Source organism: Columba livia, chromosome 3, assembly GCF_036013475.1.
Source record: "Columba livia isolate bColLiv1 breed racing homer chromosome 3, bColLiv1.pat.W.v2, whole genome shotgun sequence".
In the NCBI taxonomy this organism is placed as follows: Eukaryota; Metazoa; Chordata; class Aves; order Columbiformes; family Columbidae; genus Columba; species Columba livia.
The window spans coordinates 47,929,972-47,944,979 of NC_088604.1; the positions used below are offsets into that span (position 1 = coordinate 47,929,972).

The window sequence follows — 15,008 nt, forward strand, 5'->3', positions numbered from 1 at the left end:
GCGAATCCCACCCAGCACCAACGCGCTGCCGCCTCGACCGCATTTCACCCGCGGCCCGGCGGCCGCGGTGTGTACTGTTGCCATGGGAACAGCGGGCGCCGGTCCGGCCGGGTGCGGAGCCCGGCTGCGGCGGGGAGGGAGAGCGGGACCGCGACCGGCGCCCCGCGGAGGCGGGTCCCGACCCTCCGCCGCTGGGGGCGGGGGTGTTGGCGGGACCATTGGGCAGAGCCCCTTGCTCAGAACCCCTTGCTCAGAACCCGCTGCCGGCGACAGCCGTGCCCGCCCGGCCGTAACCCTCGTCCGCCGGGGCGCGGAGCCCCAGGCTGGGATGTGCGGTGAGTCGGGCGGGAGGTTGTGCAGAAGTGGCTGGGAAGGGAGAACGTCCGGGGTGTTTCCCGGCAGCTTGCTGTCCACCGTGTCCAGGGGAGAGGCTTGTTTTGCCGAATTTCGGTGGGTTACTCTGCAAAGCCTGGATCAGCTTTGATTCCACAGGTGCTGCTTATATGGGGAGTTCTTGGACATTTTGTCTTACGGCCATACTGGAAATCTTGCTCGACTGAAGGCTGCAGGCTCAATTTCTCGTAACTTTGGTCTAATTTCTTTTTAACAGTAATTGCTTCAAAATTTCAGCAAGCGGGAAGCTTATCAGTTGTGATTGGTAAGTTGCTGATGTTTAAGATTGTATCTAATAATACACCTTATTAATTCCCTGTTATTAAGCCTGCATTTGGATGCTAACTATTCTAGAGATTTGCCTGAGCAGACAGAACCTGGATTCAGATGTTGGTGAGCAGAGTGTTCAAGACTTGAGTACAGGGTTTCCCATTATTCTACTTAGTGATTGCAAGTATGCCTGCTCTGTGTGCTGGCAATTAAATGACCCTGGCTTAGAGATGGGAGATAAGATGGCAGAGTCAGTGCGGTGCCACATCTCATATAGTCAGCCATGCTTCTCTCATGTACTGATTGACCCAGGATAAGGGCTGTCAGGGTGCAGCTGTTTCTCTTCTGGAGACAGCGAGGACTAATCTGGGGTTCTCTGGCCAGTCCTCTGTTGAGCTGGGGTTCTCTGACCCAATGTCACTTTCTACTGCTTTCGGTCCTTCTTAGACAGAGAAGACCAGACCTCTGGAGTAAACAACTCGGGAGAAAAAAGACCAGAGCCCAAATATGGCTTTTCAGACACTGGTGTAATACTCTTCTGCCTTCCAGTAGAGAGTCAGAGAGGAGGTATTCATTTGTACAAGTTAAAGGCTACCTGGGAAACGGTGACAGCAGTGGTGGACACGATTTGTGTGTACCAGTTATGCTGTCCCCATTGACATTGCAACATTCCCTTTATCTGTCCCCTGCTGGGATTGGGGAGCAAAATGGGAATGCCACTGGATTTTCAGAAAGAAACACTAACGATTAGAATTATTTCTTATTTGCAACTGAGATACTTTATTTTAAAAGGGCTACAGAGTAGAATTTGTGAACAAACAGAAATTCTTACTAATAAATACAAACCCAGACAGAAATAGTCTTGTATAAACAATGAAAACCAAGAGTAAAAACATTGTATGCTGGGCAGCCAGTGCACTTTTCTCCTTCCACTTCTGTGCTGCTCCTTCATTTTATACTTTCACTTTCTGCTTGTTACTTTTGTTTGTTGCACCATATTTTAAATTAGTCTCTGGCACTGCAATTGCGTGGTTCAGGTACCTTATTCTCATCAAAGTCAAGAAAGCTTCTGGTGACTGGGGAGGTTTTTCCCTTATGCATGGCTCTAGGTTATTGCTTTCTGGGAAAAGAAGTGGCATAATATACCTGAAGGTGCTTCCTCAAAACTTCTGTGGCATGGGACACTGAAGAGCAGTTGAAACTTCTTTCTTGAGTGCTGCTGCAGCAGAGCAATTGCTTGATGCTTAATTGTTTCAGCCTTCGGCATTATAAAATACAGAGTGCAAATTGTCTTTCTTTTGAGAAAGCGATGGTGGTTGTACTGTGATGGCACAGCAGCCAAACTCATTCAGGTAAAGAGTTCCTCATGGTTCTTAAATGCTTGCAAGAAAGAGGAAGCTTTCTTATTCTGTCATATATATATATATATATATATTTACACACACATCTCTTATTTTATAACACTGTTTACTTGTTTCTCTGTGTTCTGCTGCATTTTCTAGCTAATGATTGTGGGATATCAGTTAATAATATATTGGTACCATATCACTACCACAATTCTAAAGGTGTATAATGCTACCTTATGCCAAAATGACAACGCGTTAACGCTCTCATCGGGCCGGCAGTAAGTCCAACATTCTGCTTGCTGCCACTGCAGCGTAACAGCTCCCGGCTCGCTCTGATCTCAGCCTCGGTGCTGGGAAGCGGCGGCTGCGCCCAGCAGCCCCGCTGCTCTCCCCTCTCTGCTAAAGCAGCAGCGCAGCTGTGAGCTCAGTCAGGCATTTGAACCAAGTCATAGGTTCCCTTTGCAATGGTAATAAAACCTTGTTTTTAATGGATTGGAAGTGCCAAAGTAGCAGGACCTAATCAAGCTTACAGTAGGAAAAGTTCCTATGCCAGTTCAGAAGAAATAGATAAGAGATGAAGGCATCAACAAAAAGTTATTATAATGAAACTGTGGCAAATAAATGTACCTCTAGCGTAGAAAAGTTACAGTTGACAGTAGAGTTAACAAAAACTTAAGCTGATTGTATCAGAGGTGGTGCTGTACCACAGAAACACGTAATCTCTCTCAGGTTGCTTCTTAGTTTAACAATGAAGAACATATACAGAGATCCTATAAAATACACATTTCAATGTCACAGCACAGAGATTTTTAAGAACTAAAGAAAGTGGTGTCCTTCAGAGATGAAATGTAAGATATTAAATTTCTTGAGAAGATTTATTTTAAAATTTAGCAAGGTCGATGGAAATATGTAGACCCGAAAAGAAGAAGTGTGAATTAATTCAAATTTCAGATTTGTAGAATTGTGTTTATTATCTTTTAGTATTTATTCACAGCTATTTTTTCCATGTATGCTGGATAAGAATGGTATCAGACATATGGCCTGTGCAGAAGACCTTCCACTTGAAGGTCAAAATCTTGATTCTTAGTAGCTGGGAGAATAGGGAATGATAATCTACCTTCCCTGTTCAGTGGGGAATGGCTGTATAATTGCTCCAGATGGCTGCAGTGGAATTCCTTACTTAACTCTTTTGAATCGTGTTGTAATAGGGGGAAGAGGAGGGAGCACAGAGGGCCTAATTCAGTCACAGTGAAGAAAAGTAACCTATTAATGGTAATCAAAAGGATTTAAAATACTGACAGGCTCCTGATCTGTTCCTCTCTTTTGTAATTATGCATGTTTTAGTGAAAGAGGTTGGTGCACTGCTCCTTAGCATCCAATTTTATCTTGTGTAGTTCAGCCGAAGAGGTTGGTTTGCGTATTAATTAAAGAAACTGTGCCAAAATGTACAAGCTCTGAAGGACAGAAGAGGCAGTTGGAAATGTAACAATGCAGAATAGGAAGAAGTGAACTAAGAAACTAGAGAAATAGGATTTTTGCTCCATAGTGTAGAAATAACCAAGATGATGATGTCTGATCTACTGTTGTTTCGTCGTCCTAAACTGTGTGAGGGAATAGAACCTACCAGATGGTCTGAGTCAAAGACAGTGCAGAAACATATTTTTCTCTTTAGGTAAGTTTGAAAAGCTGAAGAGGAACTTTGGATGGTTTAAGGTTCATTGTGACTTTGCTGTAAAATGACGAGGATGGTATCTACAGGGAACTGCACCAGGATAGTGATGGATTTTGGGTGGCTTGAGAGATGAAGCAGTCTTTCACTGCCTGCAGGACAGAACACAGATTCAAATTTGGGGTTGATAATTTATCTTATATTAGTGCTATTTCTGCATGTGCTTGAGGGTGGGTTCAGGAGCTGTTTCTCTTGCAGAAAAAAGATTGCCTGTTCTTCCTTGTCTCTGCTTATCAATTACTGGTGACTGTGGTTTAGTTACTGGTAGTAATATCTCTTTGATTTATTGGAAGCTGCCCTTGGTAAGGTTGATAACTTATTTGGGTATTTCTTACATTAAAGAGAAACTTTGTTTCCACTTGCAGCATATTGTTGAATTCTTGTTTTGCTTATGATGTTTTATAAGTAACCAGCTGTTAAGAACCATATTTTCTGAAGTACTGGAGAGTACCACGTTTGGCCCAGAAAGCACTGTGGGTACTGAGTGTGGTGTATTTTAGCTCCTTCAAAAACCTGAAGGTCCTCCATGTCATATGCTTTCTGTTCTTCTTCAATATTTTCCTACAGAACAGAGAAATTGTGAGGAAAATACAATATCAACAAGCCTTATTTTCCACTACTGCACCACTGTCTAGGATTTTGTTATAATATACTTTTTAACTACATTGTGGTAGCATAAACATTGAGGAATTAATAGATTAGAATTTAAAACTAACATTATATTCTATACCTTCCATTATATTGTACAGTGTTCTTGTGCACTACTTTGCAGGGGAATGCAAGCTTCAAAGAATAAAAATACACAGAAGGCAGAACCATTCTACAGGTTTTCAGTCCCAAAGCAGACCAGTTCTGAAATTATAAATGAAGCCAGAAATGTCCTACGAACACTAAGAACTCGGAGGCCGTTCACACCTACAGAAGACCAAAGGAAACTTTTTGGATCTGGATCCTCACGAGCTCCTCAGAATAGACCCCCTTCTGTTTTTAGGTACTGTAGCTTCAAGTTGTTTTTTTTTTTCAAATATCCTTTAGCAGCAAAAGATTTGATTCTGTAATTACGTTTCTGGTGATTTTTCCCCCCCGTGTTAGTTTCTATTCCTAATCACATCCTTGCCTTCTTCTAATGATCCTTACTGTTGGTGTTAATCTACATGTCCAGGAAGTTCCTGTGGATCAGAGCTACCAGAGGCAGTCATTACGCTAGTTTTGTATGTGGAGAATAGTATAGGAAAGTGATCTGTACCTCACCTTTTCCTTAAGGCAATGTATGCTTTTAATTGAGATAGCCTTCAACTTTTTCCTAGAAGCTGTGAAAGCTTGCTTGTTTCCACATAAACTGTATGCTAGATCTTTTTTTTCAGAGCTTTCTCATGTCTTTTAAAATACAAAATTGTAGGTCTCAAAGTTTGAAATGGTCTTTTTTTTAAACAAAAGTTATACTACTTCAAAATTATTTCTGTGTGGAGTTTTGTTATGTAGCATAATTCACAGAGCTTCATAGATCTGTCTCCTGTGACAAAAGAGAAAAACAAATGTATATTGGGCTTTTTACATTTTCCCAGTGTGTTTTCGCTCTCCTTATATGTCATATAACCTAATGACTGTAGAGAGGAGATATAAGCTGCATTTGTAATGTTAAGTGTCCAGGCATGCTGGAAAGGACGCTGAAACATGTTTGAGTGACCATACAACTAAGTCAGGGTCAATGCTTTTTTCATGGCAGCATGACTTGAGGCACTTAATGTCTCAGGTGTTCCTTGTTGCATAGTGTTGTGCCCTTACAGAAGGCAGGAGCCCGAGAGTGACTTGGCTGCTTGTTAGTGAGCAGGTGATGAGGTCGTTCTGGCTGACATCCGTGTTTGTTCTGTCCGTGCTTCTCCTGTGTATGGCGAGCAGCATGCCCATGCGCGAACCTGGGATTTCTGCCCTGCATTGTTCTGCAGCTTGTGTCAGATAGCTTGGCCACTAACTGCAGTTGGCTTCGTGCATGAATTTAAGCTTATATTAGAGAGTTGTTATGGATGTATATGAAAGAAACCGTATCATGGCAAATGTGCAGATGATCTTGTAATTCTTCTCCCTCGATGCTGCTGAATTCTTGGATATCCAGGTTAAATAGCGTTCGTGGAAGAAACACAATGGTGTTAAAGTTCTCTGTCGCTCTTCCTTTCTTCCTCCTTTCCCTTGTATTCATTGGCAAAGGGAAGAAATATGCAACAAAAAAACAAAAACAACAACAGCAAAAGAAACCCAACCACAGAACACTGGATCAGCTTTATTCATATTATGTTTCATTTCTTTATAATAGTCTTCATGCATCCAGTTTTGATGTGACTGAATCAAGACCAGTGTCTGGTGTTCGTCTGAGCCCACTGAATCATGTGAGTACTCTGGAAATGACTCTGTTCAATACTGGCATAAAAATATGTGTATCAGTAGTGTTAGGAAAATATATGGTTTAAACAGGTTGGAGAGAAATGGAAGCTTGTTGTAATGTTAATCTGAGCCTTACAAAGTCAGTTTTGCCACTTTTTCTCCCAAATAAACCTGAAAATAATTTAAACTATTTTAAAATGGCTATATTTCTTTATAATTCTGAGTGACATGAACAAGAATCAGAAGACAAATATTTGTGTCAACTTTCTTGTGTGAATTTACTAAAATAGAAAAAAAGTTATGAGCATCAACTTGAACCAGCAATGTGCCCTTGCCACCAAGAAGGAAGCCAATGGTATCCTGGGCTGCTTTAGGAGCAGCATTGCCAGCAGGTTTGGGCAAGTGATCTTTCCCCTCTGCTCAGCACTGGTAAGGTCATACCTGGAGTGCTGGCTCCCATTCTGGGCTCCCCAGTACAAGAGAGACTTGTAGAAACTGGAGAGAGTCCTGTGAAGGGTCACTGGGATGATTAAGGGACTGGAGAAAGCCTGAGAGGTCTGGGATCATTCAGCCTGGAGAAGAGAAGGCTCAGGGAGGATCTTCTCAATATATAAATAACTGAGGGAGGGGTGCAAAGAGGACAGTTCTAGGCTCTTTTCAGTGACAAGGCCAGAGGCATTGGGCACAAAAGTGAAACACAGGAGGTTCCCTCTGAGCATCAGGAAACACTTTTTCACTGTGAAGGTGAGCAAGCACTGACATGGGTTGCCCAGAGAGGTTTTGGGGTCTCCATCCTTGGAGATCTTCAAAAGCTGCCTGGACATGGTCCTGGGCAAAATCATCTCTAGGTGGCCCTGCTTGAGCAGGGGGGTGGGCAAAATGTCCTGCAGAGATCCCTTCCAACCTCAACCATTCTGTGCTTCTGTGATCAACAACTTGAAAGTAACTAGATTGATTGTGCTATTTGACTTACACATCTGTACAGCGTAATGATTGTAGTTTATTTAAAAACCAGATAGAGGTACTTGAAATAATCCTTTTTCCCTCTCTGTGGAAATTTTGAACTATTTTCTATTCATAAGTATTTATTCTTTCAGGTATCTTATGTTTAATCTTTAAAAATAAGATTAAGTCACAATCATTTGTTTAGCACCTGAGAGAACAGAGAGCATGCTAAAACAGCCAAGTAGGCTTGCTGTATATATTGTTTCTTCAAGACAGTAATCTAAAGGTAACATTATTTAGGAAATGCTGAAAAAAATTCCAAGAAAAGTTATACTTCAGTAATTTTGATAAAGTTATGTATTTATATGAATCAAATTAAAAAAAAATTGGACCATACTTATATTTAGATTAGATATATCTACAGTTGGATTAAAATACTGGTGTTAAATTTTCATTTCTCTTGTGTGTGAGAGTGGAAAAAAATAGAGAAAACTACTGTTAAGACCAATGCAAAAAATGCCTTTTCTGTTTTACCAATGGAGATAAGTTAGTACACTGTAGATGTAGAACTTCTTTTAAGGACATTGGAGAGAACCTTGATCTTAGAGGTCGATGTGTTTGTGTAGGGCACAAATGTTTTGTACCAGAGGTTCAGCGGGTTGGTCACGTAAGATACTGACATAAATAAAACTAGAACTTGAATGTTTCTGGATCTGCGTGATTAGTCTCAGTGTGGTAGGAAGTGGTACAAATGATATGGACACATTTGAAGTGTTTTGGAAATCCTACTTTAGTGCTCAAAAACAGACCATAAAGAACAGACGTGCCTCTAGAATTGTTAGTGCAAGTCTTTGGCACAACTTTTTTTTTGACAAATAAGCATACTGCAGATGATGCTAAATGAATATTTACAAGGGAAATAAATAATTAGGAGTTTCAGTTGCTCTACTTGGGCTAGTTTTTGTTTTATGCACCCCGGATGTTTGCTTTTACGTGGCTTTCTGTGATGCTAATGGTATAGATGTCTGGCTTGTTCAGTGTAATGGTATCATTAGATTCTGGATATGAAAATGAAAATTTCTTAACAAGTGAACTTATGTAACTTTAATCTGTTCTATTCTGAGCTTAACCCATTATATAAGTAATTTGGTTTTCTTTTTTTTTTTTTTTAAATTTTTTGCTTATATGAAAATGAAATTACCTGTGATTTTTATGTGTTCTTTATCTTTGTCACAGAAACCAATACTAGTCACTTTTATAAAAGATGAAGATTCTTCCATTTGCCTTCCAAAGCCTCCTGCGGATGCTGCAGAGGTTAGAAAAGTCAGCAGTGCACGGGCGCACTTACTTAGGAGAACCTCTCAGGGAAATTTCCGTTCTGCTAAAATGGTTTCCCCTGATCAGAGTAAGACTCTTTTGATACATACTATTTTGTAGAAAAAAACCTGCATGATGGGTTTTAGTAGTGTTAGTTACACGAATTACTATATCAAAGGAACCACATGTCCTTTCAGAGTAAATTTTAAAAATATTTAAATGACTTTAAGGCCATATGAAAATATGATTTCCAGAAATGACACTGGCTTTCACTTGTGAAAGTGAGTTTAAAGTTACTCGGGTACATTTCTTTTCTATAGGTGTCTAAGTAAAGGAATTTTAACTGAAAGTTTTCTTCAATGAGTAAAAATAACATTAAGTGCTGATATCTTTTAAAGAGATAATGAGATGGCATCATCTAAGGAGATTTCCTGGTGGATGATTGAGCAAAAAGGGAGGAGTAAAAAGGAATTCTATGTCTTAACAGGCCTCCAACTACACCATATTTGCTGTTAAAAGTTTCCTTAGCAGAGACTTAATAAAAATTGCTAAACGTGGGATTTAAAAGTAATTTTCTTGCAGATGGGGAACGACTTGACATTTTGGTTTCCTTTACATTGGGTCATGATAAAACGTGCTGGAACCCTGTCTTTAATGGAGACTCATTTGTAATAGTGACATTCTTACATTGCCTGGGATTGTTATTTTACATGATAGACTGAATATCTCACTTTTAACCTTGTTGCAAAATAAGTCTTATACAAAAAGTACTAAACTTTACTTCATTATTAGGTACATATTCTATAAATATGTGTTTACATCTTATACCCCTATATGTAGTTTAATCCATTAGGATTAAAAGTTGATGTTACTAATTGGACAAGTTGAGAACCTAATGTATTATAATTATAGCCTGAGTTTACCTCTTCTGCCCTTTGGGGATCAGGCAAATGTTCACCTAAGTTTTTTTGTGCAGATTCTTATCACATATACATACAAAGGTATAAGATTTACAGTTATCTTTTGCTTGAGGTTCTTCATAATATACAGATCCTGAAATATAAACATTCATTTCACAAGGTACAATCCACCTATCTGTAAAATGGAAATAAAAAAAAAAAGATTAAAGAGTAAAATGTTAAAACACAAACCCAAATGACTTTAAGAAATTATGTTCATAAGAAGACTTCGACTACTTTGCTCTAAATAGTCTTAAGCTTTCTCCCCTTTTAAACAGATATAAGCAAATTTTGATAACATAACATGACAAACAGTAATTCATTTTGAGCTCCGTCACATATATTTATTATATCACTTCTACAAAATATATTCTCTTTGGTAATTTCAGATGAAGAGAATCCAGATTCTGAAGAACCCTCTATGAAGAGTAATCTTTGCAGAAGTAATGATAACTGCTTAGCAGAGCAAAGGTCACACACACCATTTAATGATGACAGTAGACAATTAATTTGTAATGAGCATATCAGCAGATTGGAGAGGGAAGACTTCCAAAAAGGGACAGCAGGAACATTTGTCTTTCAACTAGGAGGAGAAAGGTCAGTGTTGCTTGAGTGTAGTGATGTGCACGCACCACCCAGCCTTCTGCCTACATATTCAATTGTGCAAATATCAAAATGTTTAAAATTGATGGAAATTAAAGGTAGCAATATTTATACATTAAAACAAAAATATGTTTAGATTATTAGGAAAAAGAAAGATTTATACTTCTCTTCTTAGGAAGTTTCGACACTAAAAAGACTAATTTTTCCAAAAATTGTTGGTAGGAATTGCTTGATATGAGAACTTTAATTTTGTTTGTTAATTAACATTTCAAAACTAAGTCTTCTAATAATTGCATGTAGAATACTCAAGTTTAAATTCAATATGCTTGTTTTTATAGTTCAGGTCTCTTGTTTGAAGGTGCTATAATTCTTCCCTTAGCTCCGCAGATGGGTAGAGCCATGTTTTCAGTTCTGGTATTGGGGAAGTATGTGTTCATACACAAAAAAACAGGCTTAAACTCATTGACAACAGAGACAGCATTTTTTTGTGTCTTTGAATTTCTTTTAGTTCATTTTTTCTATGACCAAACAGATATAAGAGATTAATGAGATTTATGTGCATGCAGTCTGTTTTTACTGAACCTAGGTTATTACATCCATTCTGTAGTTCACAGATCTGAATTCTTGCACAGGGAGGAATAGTCTGTGGCACTATATTCAATAGGTGTATCAGTCACTGCATGAGTAGTTGCATGAACAACTGGTTTGTGATAATAACATTGACAGATCTGACAATCTCTACAACAAAGAATGAATAACAGTTTATTTTCAAAACACATCCTATAATCTCGTGGTTACTCTTAAATATAAATACTTAGCGGTAGATACCTTTTTTTCTAGTATGTTTTTATGCTTAGGAAAAAAAATTCCATGGATATTCTTAAGCACTTTTGATATTAAGTAATATATTCTTAATTCCATAAAATGAAATGCCTTTCATTTACTAACTTGATGATTATACTGAATAGTTTAGAGAATGTTGTCTATTGAGGCTATTACAGCAAATGATACGAAGCAGAGCTATTGTAACATTCTTCTGTTATATCAGACTGAAAACAGGATTAAAAAAAAATCTGAAAGACTGGAGACTTGTGGGAGCAAAGAAAAAGTTTCATGAGTATGGAGGGAGGGAAAATAAGAAAAGAAACCCAGTGATGAAAAATTGTGGATGAAGAAAAGTTAAGCACCAAGGAGAATAATTTTCTCCCATGAAAATCAGTGACCCAAAAGACTTTTTAGGTGAGGACTGGATGGATCATTATACTACATACGTTATTGTAGTTTAACTTCTATTTAGTGTAGTGTGGAGTAATTCAGTGTTGCAGTTTGAAATGGGTAGTTAGTTAATAGTATCCAAGTGTCTCTAATAAGAAAGGATCAGTTGATACTTTCACTAATTGGAAAGAATGACCTTCCAAGTCATAACTTTAAAACTTGCAGGTGTGATTAAATAGTTGGCTCATTATGCATCCGTGCTATCTGTTCAAAGTTAAATACTTCTCCTTTATAAGATTGAGAGCTCTGCAAGTTTTTGATTTGGGGTTTTTGTTACTGGTACTTTTCACAAACACCCATTCATGTGGTGTTGTGTACCATAATAATGGAGTTTTCTGGCAGTCTGAACCATAGAATGTCATGATTAACCTTGATAGTTTTTGAAAATGAATGGCTTCCCTGTTGAAATACTCTAAGGGACAGGCAAAAAAGCCTATTACCAAAAAAATTGTTTCTTGCAACATGAAGTTTTATAAGATGTTTTCAGTTTAGTTTCTCTAAACTTCTCCAGAGGAGTTTTAGAAAATATACAAAGTTGAAAGGGGAAAGTTATGTATTTTCAATTTTATTTTCTTCAGCTATCATTATGCATATTTGAAGAACAAGCTGTCAAGGTTCATTTTGTGTAAGCTTTGCTGGCTTTACTTTACCCTGTTACTTACTTTTCTGATTCTGAACGTGACAGCTAAGATACTAATGATTCTAACCATAAAAGAGGGAATGTTAATTCATGTAACTTGTCATATCCACATTTGAACTAGGGAGGATAACACTAGAAGTAGTTGAATCTCACCCATCACTTAAGTTAGATCTCAAATTACAAGCCTTAAGATAATACAGAAGAAAGTTTTCCAATCTTATTTTGACTTGTTTTCTCCAAAACAGAGAAGTAGCATAATACTCCTTCCTCTTTCTGTGTTGAATGGAAGATCTGTATTTTTGCACAATGCATCTTTACCTTCTCCTGTGGGTTGTGCATGCTTTCTGTGTACTTGAGACAGATGAGTTTTGCCAGTTCTGCCCAAGAGATGCTGCCTGTGCTGCTTTATACCCTTGGACCAAGGATCACTAACAACATTTGGATGCTCATATGGCTTAGAATACCAGACATACCTGTAAAGCTGCAATAGTTTCGGGACCCTCATCATAAGAAGGACATTGAGGTACTAGAGAGAGTGCAGAGGAGGGTGATAAAGCTGGTGAGGGGTCTGGAGCACAAGTCTGATGAGGAGCAGCTGAGGGAACTAGGGCTGTTCACCCTGGAGAAAAGGAGGCTGAGGGGAGACCTGATCACTCTACAACCACCTGAAAGGAGGTTGTAGTGAGGTGGGTGTTGGTCTCTTCTCCCAAGTAATGAGTGATAGGACAAGGGGAAATGGCCTCAAATTGCGTCGGGGAGGTTTAGATTGGATATTAGGAAAAAACTCTTCACAGAAGGGGTTGTCAGGCATTGGAACAGGCTGCCCAGGGAAGTGGTGGAGTCACCATCCCTGGAGGTGTTTAAAAGGCATTTAGATAAGGTTCTTAGGGACATGGTTTAGTGCTAGAGTTAGGTTAGGTTATGGTTGGACTCAATGATCTTTGGGGAACATTGTCTTTCAAACAACATGATTCTATGATATTATGCACAAAAATAATAACAGATACTTTCCCTTTAGTAAAGGACAAAGATTCCTTCTCTATATCAGCCCAAGCAGTTCATGCTGTCGTATGATGGAATGGCTCTGGGTAATCTCAGCTGCTCTCATACATTTTAACTCATGGCTAAGACTTAGACCAATAAACATGTTGGTTCAGTATTCACATATGGTACTATACAAGTCAGGCAGACCTTGATCTTTTCTGAGTGCAGAGATGTCATTCTTCATCTGACAAGGTGGTTGAAACATATTGAATACCTGTCCTTCTGTATAGTTCATTGAGTTTGGTCTTGATAGGCATTGTATATGAAAGGTTCCAGTACCGTAGATGGGTCATTGCATCAAGAGAATTTTGGAATTCTTTCTCAATAGAACATGTTTACAGCTACCAGATGATCACTATGATTAGATTGCATCTGTGTCTATGTCATAAATATTATACTTGAGGCATCTTATATGAAGTTAAAAGATATTTTTATTTAGAGTACGTTGTATTCAAGATTAATAGGTTGAGAGCTTAAAGGAATGTGAAGACTTTTATTACCTGGAGTCCTGTCATTCTCCACATGGAGCAGTTCTGTCAGCCTCAATTCTGTATCCCAGTGACTTAAAACCCTTGCACGAATTAAGCAAGGGGATTGTAGAAATAGTATACCTCATACAGAAGGAAGTGCATGAGGCTCTTTACTCATTTGCCCAAGTTCCTATATATGTACCAAAATTATTTTTGAAATAAATCTCTGTTTTGGTTAATGATGAAACTGTGGAGCATGCCAAAATAGCATGGCAGATTCCTGCCATTAATGCTGTTACATTTATTTCAAGGAGAAGAGAAGGAAGGTATTTTATTCCAGCAAGAGACTTTCAATCTCAAATTCTTTTGTTGTCCCAGGGATTGATGAAAAGAATGAACAGTGCTAATGAAATCATTACCCCTTTATAAAGGTACTAGGGTGAAAAGAAGAGAAAAGGACCTGTTGAGGGGAAGAGTTGTCATTTTGTTTGCAATTCTGTTTTGGAAATAACCATCTAGTTATAATAGAAGAGGTATATTAATTGAAGCAGATTGAATTTATTGACATGTTGCCTCAGGAAAGCAAGGAGCAATTGCTGACAGTCATAAGGAAGCTAAGTTTTGTTTACATCTTCATCCAGCCATTGTGCCTTGCCATCTATTGTGATTGCTATAAAAAATGAAACTTCTGAACTGTTTTCTGCATTCATATATTTCAACAGAAGTGTCAACAGTGATAGCAGATTTGTTGATGAAGGGCAGCAGTTTCCCTGGTGTGAAAAGATGATTGTTTTTTTTTTTCCCTCCAATTTCTCAAAATTCTGAAAGCTTAGATGTCATTCCAGGACTTCATAGAAACATAAATGACTTCAATGAGGAAAAACTTGGTGGCAAACAGTTGCTTCCCAAGTGGCCTGCTCTATACTTTTTTAAAAAAAGTTATTACCATAAATAGCTACAAAAGGATTAGAAGGTGCTGTAAAGAAGATATACTGTGTCCTACCTTCCATCATCCTTGCTGTCCTTATTAAATGCCTGTTTGACAGAATCCTTGAGAGGTGTTTATCAACTGCTTCCGTAAGACTATTTTCTCTTTCTTGTACTTTTTAGAGTTTTGGAATGCTTCAGTAGAAAACTACAAAAGCAGGGGACAACTGATTGCTGTCTGATTGCTTAAACTAGCTTCATATCTGCACCCAAAATATTAATTCCTTCTTAGAGAAAAGGATTCCTACAGAAGAGATAGATTTATTTCCTGAAGGAAATGCCTGTTCTGTTTTGCTCTGTGTGAATTTTTGAAATGAATGACATACAACAAACTAATATTCACACCATGATTTAGCTGATATTGCTGCAGATTGTCCAGACTTCTTCCAGGATTTGTCTTTTCTCACTACGTATATTCTCAGCTTCTGGAGTTCTCATACAGACATGGGAACAGGAAATTAATCTACTCCTAACTAATCTTTCTGTATTTCTGCCTCAGCACTAGCTGTTCAGACCACTGATTTAAGAAAGAAATGATTGAGTGGTGGGAAAGCTTTCGCAGGTGGAGCTTTCTACAGTGTTTTCGGAATAAAATACAACACTTGCCCTTCCAGGAAGGTGTGTGTTTTTGTATAGGGTCAGAGGATACTT

At 38.5% G+C, this 15,008-nt stretch overlaps 1 protein-coding gene across 25 annotated transcripts in view; it reads left to right on the forward strand.

The window, feature by feature from the left end:
- Positions 1-15,008, forward strand: part of ARMC2 (armadillo repeat containing 2) — a 100,327-nt gene that overhangs the window by 31,796 nt on the left and 53,523 nt on the right. For 17 of the 25 annotated variants that reach the window (XM_065059655.1, XM_065059638.1, XM_065059641.1 and 14 more), the window contains 5 exons: positions 611-658; positions 4,511-4,729; positions 6,050-6,122; positions 8,299-8,467; positions 9,728-9,935. In XM_065059655.1, coding sequence (XP_064915727.1) covers positions 611-658; positions 4,511-4,729; positions 6,050-6,122; positions 8,299-8,467; positions 9,728-9,935 — 717 coding nt within the window. Of the gene's footprint in view, positions 1-26; positions 336-610; positions 659-4,510; positions 4,730-6,049; positions 6,123-8,298; positions 8,468-9,727; positions 9,936-15,008 lie in introns of those variants that run through there. The other 8 variants (XM_065059657.1, XM_065059658.1, XM_065059662.1 and 5 more) reach the window with 3 other exon arrangements.